The 7,762-nt window shown below is 33.9% G+C and overlaps 2 protein-coding genes across 3 annotated transcripts; one reads left to right on the top strand and one right to left on the bottom strand.

Moving 5' to 3' along the window:
- Positions 1-307: 307 nt before the first annotated feature.
- Positions 308-1,648, bottom strand: LOC102631319 (hypothetical protein). Its single transcript, XM_006470137.4, has 2 exons — positions 1,058-1,648; positions 308-676 (listed from the first exon to the last, which is right to left on the bottom strand). The coding sequence occupies exons 1-2, from the start codon at positions 1,580-1,582 to the stop codon at positions 353-355; spliced, it is 849 nt and encodes a 282-aa protein (XP_006470200.2). The 5' UTR covers positions 1,583-1,648; the 3' UTR covers positions 308-352.
- A 2,865-nt stretch (positions 1,649-4,513) lies between these two features.
- LOC102607509 (cytochrome P450 724B1) lies at positions 4,514-7,544 on the top strand. Of its 2 annotated transcripts, none has more exons than XM_015527698.3 (9): positions 4,514-4,615; positions 4,717-5,041; positions 5,151-5,303; positions 5,429-5,668; positions 5,810-5,896; positions 6,011-6,040; positions 6,277-6,381; positions 6,511-6,635; positions 7,175-7,544. In XM_015527698.3, exons 1-9 carry the CDS (start codon positions 4,524-4,526, stop codon positions 7,278-7,280), a joined length of 1,263 nt encoding a protein of 420 aa, XP_015383184.3. In that variant the 5' UTR covers positions 4,514-4,523; the 3' UTR covers positions 7,281-7,544. The 2 variants fall into 2 exon arrangements, with proteins under 2 accessions (XP_015383184.3, XP_052291416.1); XM_052435456.1 differs by having other exon boundaries at positions 6,011-6,089; positions 6,275-6,392; positions 6,477-6,635.
- Positions 7,545-7,762: the final 218 nt, after the last annotated feature.

The raw sequence follows: 7,762 nt of genomic DNA, 5'->3' as shown, positions 1-7,762 counted from the left end.
TTGTTCAGGGTTATAGCCTTGATAACAATCAAAGGAAAACCCGAATACAGAAGCTACGGCAGATATTCAGTTATATAGAGGAAACTTTGCTCAAACGGATAAACTCTCTATTTTCTTCTATTTGTTTTGGATGGATGAAAAAGGGGGAAGGCTTCTCTCTGTTGAGAATGTGCTATGTTATCATATTTCTTTATTGAATAATCAAGAATAAGCACAAATAAATCTCTAAAAAAATGTATATATGTATGTATGTGTGTATATACGTATGTATATGTTAATGAAGAACCACAACCACAACAACAAAAAATAAAATAAAATAAAAATATGTTTATTAAGGGACAAAGCTATACATTTATTCATATACGGGTTTGAAGTTTTTGTAAGCTATCACAGCGTAGAAAGGGTTTGACCCAGACAAAAAACCCAGCAATCTCATAAGCCAGCTGATTGGAGATTTATCCTCTTGGGCAGCAGCACTATCAGCAGGTAATTTTCTAACAATTTCTGGGTTTGTATATCCTTCTACACATTGGAAATACTGCACCACCAGTTGTACTCGGCCATACGCAGTCCCATCTCTCCATGCACTTATGGCTTTCTCATAAAACATTCTATTGCTAAAGCTCACGATGAACACTCCCCCTGGCTTTAGCACTCGAAACACTTCAGCAAATACCTGTAAAAAGATATTAATTATTTTTGCTGGACTTTTACTTCAATCTTCATGCCCTGTACTTGATAGTATTGAAGATAAGTTTCAATAGACCCTTTGAGTAAAATGTAAGTAGTGTGATTTTTTAAAGTTTAGTGGATCCACAGAGATCAAGACGTAAGCTCAAAAAGTGGACAAGTGAATAAGGAGAATCAAACAGGAGGCCTTAGTTATAATGTCAACTTAGAGAAATGTTAGACCAAAAGCTTACGCTAATAAGTGAAAAAAGGCAACAACAATACACATACACATAGACAAGTCTCAACTGTTCTATTGACCAAATAAAATGTTATGCTCTTAAAAGGATGAGGGTGATAATGACAAAATAAACACCAAAATTGTTACCTTCTCAGGCTGTTGAAGATACTGCACACTAACAGCGCAGACCACTGCATCAAAGCTGCAATCATCAAACTCAAGCTTTTGATCCTGATTAAGATCCTTCACAATAAAATACTCAAGCCGAGGATTCTTAGCTAGCTCTTGAGCATTAAGTCCATGTCCAACAACTCTCTTGTACGAAACTTCTTGAGGCAAATGGCTAACCCATGAGCTCATAAGATCAAGAACCTCAGAGCCAGGTCTCAACATCTGTCTATAAAGATTGGTCAGTGTGGATATGAAACCACCATCAACATGTGTCACGAAACGAGGATATGCATAGAAGTCTCTGTCTGAGTAAGTATTGAGTTTGGTTCTGCCTTCATTTGTAAGAACCTCTCTTTTGATCTTGCCTGCTGATGATTGTTTTGTTTCATTGTTACTATCGTTTAAAGTGCTGACAATTTTTGGTTGAAGGGTCTTGGTTTTTGTGCGGGTTGGGAAAGGTGAGTGCCATGGCTTGGGATTTGGAGGAATAATGGTGACCATATGTTTTTAGATTTGCTCAGCCAAGTCCCATATGCAAGAGAGACTATAATAGTTTTGGTGATTTGGTCACATATTCTTTCGCCCTTCCGCAAGGAAAAACAACTTGTGTTGTTTGGTTACAAATGGACCCATATTGGGCTTTTTAATTTTTGATGCAATTGCAGGCCTAACACAAAATATTTAGGCCCAATATTGAGAATCCACATCAATATCCATATATTAACTATCATTCAAAAGTTGTTAGATAATTGCTTATTTTGAGCAGAAAGGAGATTAAAATTGTTTCAAAATTTATTTCCAAATATAAGATGCAGTAACTCAAGACTCAAGTACCCAACATCAACAAAAGGCCCAAATTAAAGATAAGAATAATGATGATTTGTCTGCCCAAACGTGCAATGAGGTCCTTTTTAAAACATCATGAATTAAGTTCATCTTTTCAAAAGATTGTCCATGAATGATTATACTCCCCACCCACCCTCTCCCGCCCTCCCCGGAGGAAATGGGATTTTTCGTACTTTTTTTTTTTTGAAAGCAAATAAAATAAAGGAGTAGACACGATATCACTGTTGACAGAGAGAAAGAGTCTTCAATACTAACAATGCATATATGTATTACGAATTCTATTGTGATGTGTATACTTTTATGAGTAGAACACGGTACACATATCTCCCACTGTATACATGGATTACGATGCCTCACAATATTACTAGAATTTGATCTCTGTTTTGTGTATTCTATAAGCTGTTGGAATTTGGATTGTTGTGAAATAGTACAGAGAAAAAAATATGCAATTCAAAAAGAAACAATAATACATTTTTTGAAGGGGAAAAAATGGAAAAAAAGTGATTCCACATTCACATGAAGATGAAGAAGAAAAATAGAACAGTTTTTGAGGCAGCCATGATTACAAAATGAATGATATCCAGCTAGTTAAATTTATATTATCTTCTAGATGAAGAGGGGTCGTCCCAAAATCTATTGCACGTGCAGCATGCAATCAATTAACTTCATAGACAGAGAGAACCCACCAAAGTTCAATTTTCTTGCCTCCAATTAATGTGTTTTAAGTTGATGATAAAAATTCACCAAGCTAATGATTAAGGGTCACAAATTTTGGTCGGGTTTATATCACAAACATCCCCATCAAATCCACGTTAAGCAGAAACAAAACAATAAAGTTTTTGAAACGTTTTGTTTCTGTACATAGCTATGTAGCCTTCAAAAGTGATTAATTAATTGAATTTTCACTAACTTTGCTGTCCTTTTAGGGAACTCAAGCTCTATTTTCTATACGTGTTCGAGCTTTTCCACTGCCACTTCGGCTAGTGTATTCAACTGGTGCACGTAAGAGGGAAAGATTTCGAGACAATGAAGGGCCACATAGTAGATCAGTAAACTTGAAGAATGTTTGATATTAACTTAAAGCAAATTAATTAGGCTTTTTGTTGGAGGCAGGCAAGGTTAGGTGAGCCTTATTTTGCCTCATTCTATACTCACAAGTTAAAAGATAAAAAATATATATATAACTTTTAATATATTATATTTCATTTAATAATATATTTTTTTATCTTTTAGTTTATCTCTAATTTTAATTGTCAAGAATCTCTTATTAAAAGTTCTCTCTCTATATATATATATTAAGAATGCTTCAATCCAAAATCTAAACTTTCTCAAAAGTTTAGGAAAACCTTATGCCATATGATATAATTAATTGTGTAATTATATTTTCCACCATCTCGCATAGCAACTCTTTTAGACTTTGAGATGGTCAAAGATCGTGGACTTTATACTCTTTTTTTTTTTAAAGGAAATTATGATTATCATTCCTTTCTTATATCAATGTCCATGCAAATGCAACATGTTCATAATTAATTAATGAACAATATTTTAAACTTGAGTATGTTCATCTTTGCTCCATGCCTTATTGCATGTGTACCTATTTCTAGGGACCTATCTTTGGATTTTACTATTATTCAAATTACAAAAGTTATACTTTAAGATTTTTTTTAATAAACGTTTACCCCTTTTATAAAGGATTGCACCATAATACCCATAAACAACTACTCCAAGAATAGTTAAATAAAGTTTAGTTGATATCATATTGCGACAGAGTTAACTTGAATAATTAAAACCAATACTAATACTAGTAAGAAAGAAAAAAGAAACAAGGGTAAATGGGTAACAAAGTAAATGCCATGAATTTGAAAGAAGGAACCATAATGTAATCTAATTTAGAGTATATCGTGCGTCGTATCCGGACTGTGTAATAAATGAATATCAAATACTCAAAATCCTGTGTAATAAATGAATATCAAATACTCAAAATCCTGTGTAATAAATGAATACCAAATACTCAAAATCCTGACGGAAAAAAATAAACGAAATAAACAGCAGCCTCGTCTTGTTTTATTCCTTTGAGAGAGTAATAATTAAAACAAAATCTCAACTGAGGATCAAAATCTCAACTGAGGATCCTATACTATTTCTTGTCTTTTTTAGACCCATCCATTGACGGTTGATGAAAAGAAAAATAATAAAAGGATTCATTTATGTAGACCATATATATGTAAACACTAATAATACACTCCTGTCGCTATATCTTTGACGAGCAAGTAAAAGACAAAATGAATAAAGGGAGCGTTATATTTCCGATCCCCAGCTCAAAAAGAATAACACGATTTGATTTTCACACTTATAAAATCAAAGCACTTGGGCAAACCCACAAACCAAATAAGAGAGTACTGCTTCTGCAAGCTAGCTAGCTAGGGACGTTAATTGACAAGCAAAAGATTCTAAGTTGGCTTCTATGGGAGAATTGTTATTATTCTTTTCCAATATTTTGTTTCTCTTGTTCTTAGTATTAGGTTTCACTTTTCTTCTCCTCCGGCGCTTGTTCATTATAAAGCAAAACCCTAATAAAAACTTGCCTCATGGAAGCATGGGGTGGCCTATTTGTGGAGAGACTCTTGCCTTTCTCAAGCCTCACAAATCCAACTCCACTGGCAGCTTCTTGCAACAGCATTGCTCAATGTATATATTATTCTGTTAATTCACCTTACTAGCTACACAAACACACACACTTCTTTAGTTTGTTCTTTTATTAAAACTTCTTATCTAATTTGATTTTGCAGATATGGACAAGTTTTCAAATCTCATCTATTCTGTTCACCGGCAATAGTTTCTTGTGACCATGAGCTCAACATGTTTATACTTCAGAATGAAGAGAAGTACTTTCAAGCCAGCTACCCCAAGCCCATGCATGGCATCCTTGGTAAATTATCTTTGCTCACGGTGTCCGGAGACCTTCACAAGAAGCTTAGAAACGTCGCCGTCAGCTTCATCGGCGCCTCTAAGTCCACTCCAGCTTTCCTTCACAGCGTCGAAAAGCTATCAATCTCCATGATGGAGTCATGGAAAGAGCGCAAACAGATCACCTTCTGCTACGAAATTAGAAAGGCAAATACTTAAGAATATAGTAATTTAGAAATTATCCAATTTAGGATTCTCGACCAGATCAGTACTCTTATGTTTAATTTGTTTCTAATTGGTCTTTCATTTTGTGCAGTTTACAATCAATCTTATGGTGAAGCATCTGTTGAGTATTGAGCCGGAAGAACCGATAGCCTTCAAAATACTAGAAGATTTTCAAACTTTCATGAAAGGGTTTGTGTCTTTGCCTGTATACATTCCTGGGACACACTACGCCAATGCTGTGAAGGTAGATAAGCTCATCTGCACTAACTGATCTTGTCTTTATATACGCGTGTCCGTCTTATCTAATTGATTTTGACATTTTCTTTTCTTGTTCACGTATCATAATTATTATTTACTCATGTTTGTCAGGCTAGAGCAAGATTGTCTCGGACTGTCAGAGAGATTATAAGAGAGAGGCAACACGAGAACATGAGAGCTGGGGAAGGGGATTTCTTAGACGTGATTCTGAAGAAAAGGAGCCTCAGTGAAGAAGAGACAGTGAGCATTGTCTTGGATATCATGCTGGGAGGTTATGAGACAACTGCTACACTTCTAGCCTTAATTGTTTACTTTCTTGCGCATGCACCTGCTGTTTTTCAAAAATTAAAGGTAATTTGTAATTAAACTCCTCTCTCTTCCTTTTACATCGATTCATGCATAATCTGATTAAAAAGGTTTTGATTTGAAATTTTCTTCTTTTTTATTTATTTATTTTTTTCAAATTTTTGGGTTGATGCATGTTACGTGCAGGAAGAACACCGCGCCATAAGAAAAAGCAAACAAGACGAGGAGCCCTTGAATTGGGAAGATTACCAGCAAATGGAATTCACTAACAATGTAAATTAATTAACATCACATAGTTCAAAAACAAAATTTTTAGTACAAATTAAATCTTTAATTTTCGAACTCGCAGGACCTGAGATTACTGCATGTTAATTGGCATATATTTAGGTTATACTTGAAGCTATGAGATGTGGAAATGTGGTAAAGTTTGTGCACCGCGAAGCTATTCGAGATGTCAAATTCAAAGGTAGTGTGTTACTTTTTTAATAATAGATTGAGGCCTATAAATAGTAAGAATCTAATGAAAAGATCTGAGTAAATTAGTGCACCCCGAGTACTCAAGACTCTTTTTTATTTGAATCAAGATATTGTCTCATTAAAATCCATTCACATGGTCAACATCTTTTTAAATTTATTCTATGTATATTGCAGAGTATCTCATTCCATCAGGATGGAAGGTTCTTCCAGTATTTACTGCAGCACATTTTGACCCAAATCTTCATGAAAATCCTTCAGAATTTAACCCTTCGAGATGGACAGTATGTAATCAGTTTAATTTGCACTTAATTTATTAATATATTTTCCTTGATTAATCTCCCTATTTTAGTAAAAAAAAAAAAAAAGCTTCCTACAGTATATGTTGTAATCTTTTTGTTATGTGTTCACAGGATAAAGCATCAGTAATGAGCAAAAGGGTGATGCCATTTGGTGGTGGCCCAAGACTCTGCCCCGGAGCTGAACTCGCTAAAGTCGAAATCTCATTCTTCCTCCATCATCTTGTCCTCAATTATAGGTAATTAAACCTAATTAAATAATTAGTTTCAGCCACGTTATGCTAATGCCTTGATTAATTAAATTAATTTTGAGATGAGATCGATGCATGCATTACGAGTTGAAAATGGAAGATTAATGATCTGGTTATCCACTGCATCCCACTCAGGAACCTACATAATTAGCAACAATCATGTTGGTCAACTAATTAATTATATATTTGTTGTCATGGGTGTTAATACATTCATTTTATTCATTATTCAATCGCCAATATAATTAACCCTAGCCTTTCGCTAAGTCATAGTGGACTAACTAATTAAACCCTCGTTTTATTTCAGTAATTTAATGGTTCCATCGGTAAAATCTCTTAAAATTATATGATCAAGAGATACATATACTCAAAAAGATTGAAAAATGTAATTTGATGGAAAATTGATACACTTTTGAGACGTGTATCTTTAAAGCACACGTTATGAAAACTCATAAGTACACGTAATGATTGATTGAACATATTACTCATATGTTTTTTTAAAAAAATAAAAATAAAAATTGTACCCGCAGGTGGAAAACACAAGCAGATGACTATCCGATTGCGTATCCATATGTGGAATTTAGAAGAGGCTTGCTTTTGGAGATTGAACGTACGAATGGATTTGACGATCACTGAAAAAGTAAATGATCCACCAGGGCTTATAAATTAGTTAATGAGGAGACAATTCACAATTGGCCATTTATGTTTTATACTATTAGTGCTTCTTCTAGCTAGCTAGCTAGCTAGCAACTTACCAATATGCAAATAGGTTTTCATATATATATATAGTCAGCTCTCTTTTTGTTTTTTTATATGTGTGTCAATGTATCATGCTGATGTCGTTTTAGGTATTGTAATATGATGTTCATGTGGAAGAAAAAATAAAATTGATGAAGTATATGCAGTCATAATTTGGACTTTTTGAAACTATTAATTTTATCTGTTGGTATATCTAAATTGAGCTTAAGTACTATTATCCAACCCCAACCCTTGCTTTTCATATGGTAATTTAACATTATATCAGAATTAGTTTAGAAAGAAATGATAATGTTTAATTAAAATTCAAATAACAACAATACCTGAAGTATATCAACAACAATCAGTACATGTAGTACAAC

This window comes from Citrus sinensis, chromosome 2, assembly GCF_022201045.2.
Source record: "Citrus sinensis cultivar Valencia sweet orange chromosome 2, DVS_A1.0, whole genome shotgun sequence".
NCBI lineage: Eukaryota > Viridiplantae > Streptophyta > Magnoliopsida > Sapindales > Rutaceae > Citrus > Citrus sinensis.
This window is presented reverse-complemented; position numbering and strand designations above follow the sequence as displayed.

Excerpts from the sequence above, each read along its gene's own strand:
- LOC102631319 (XM_006470137.4), bottom strand. The coding sequence starts at position 1,582 with ATGGTCACCATTATTCCTCCAAATCCCAAGCCATGGCACTCACCTTTC. Across the intron at positions 677-1,057 it reads ATCTTCAACAGCCTGAGAAG|GTATTTGCTGAAGTGTTTCG; the intron begins GTAACAATTTTG and ends ATCTTTTTACAG.
- LOC102607509 (XM_052435456.1), top strand. The coding sequence starts at position 4,524 with ATGGGGTGGCCTATTTGTGGAGAGACTCTTGCCTTTCTCAAGCCTCAC. Across the intron at positions 5,304-5,428 it reads ACTACGCCAATGCTGTGAAG|GCTAGAGCAAGATTGTCTCG; the intron begins GTAGATAAGCTC and ends CATGTTTGTCAG. Across the intron at positions 6,393-6,476 it reads AGATGGACAGTATGTAATCA|TATATGTTGTAATCTTTTTG; the intron begins GTTTAATTTGCA and ends AGCTTCCTACAG.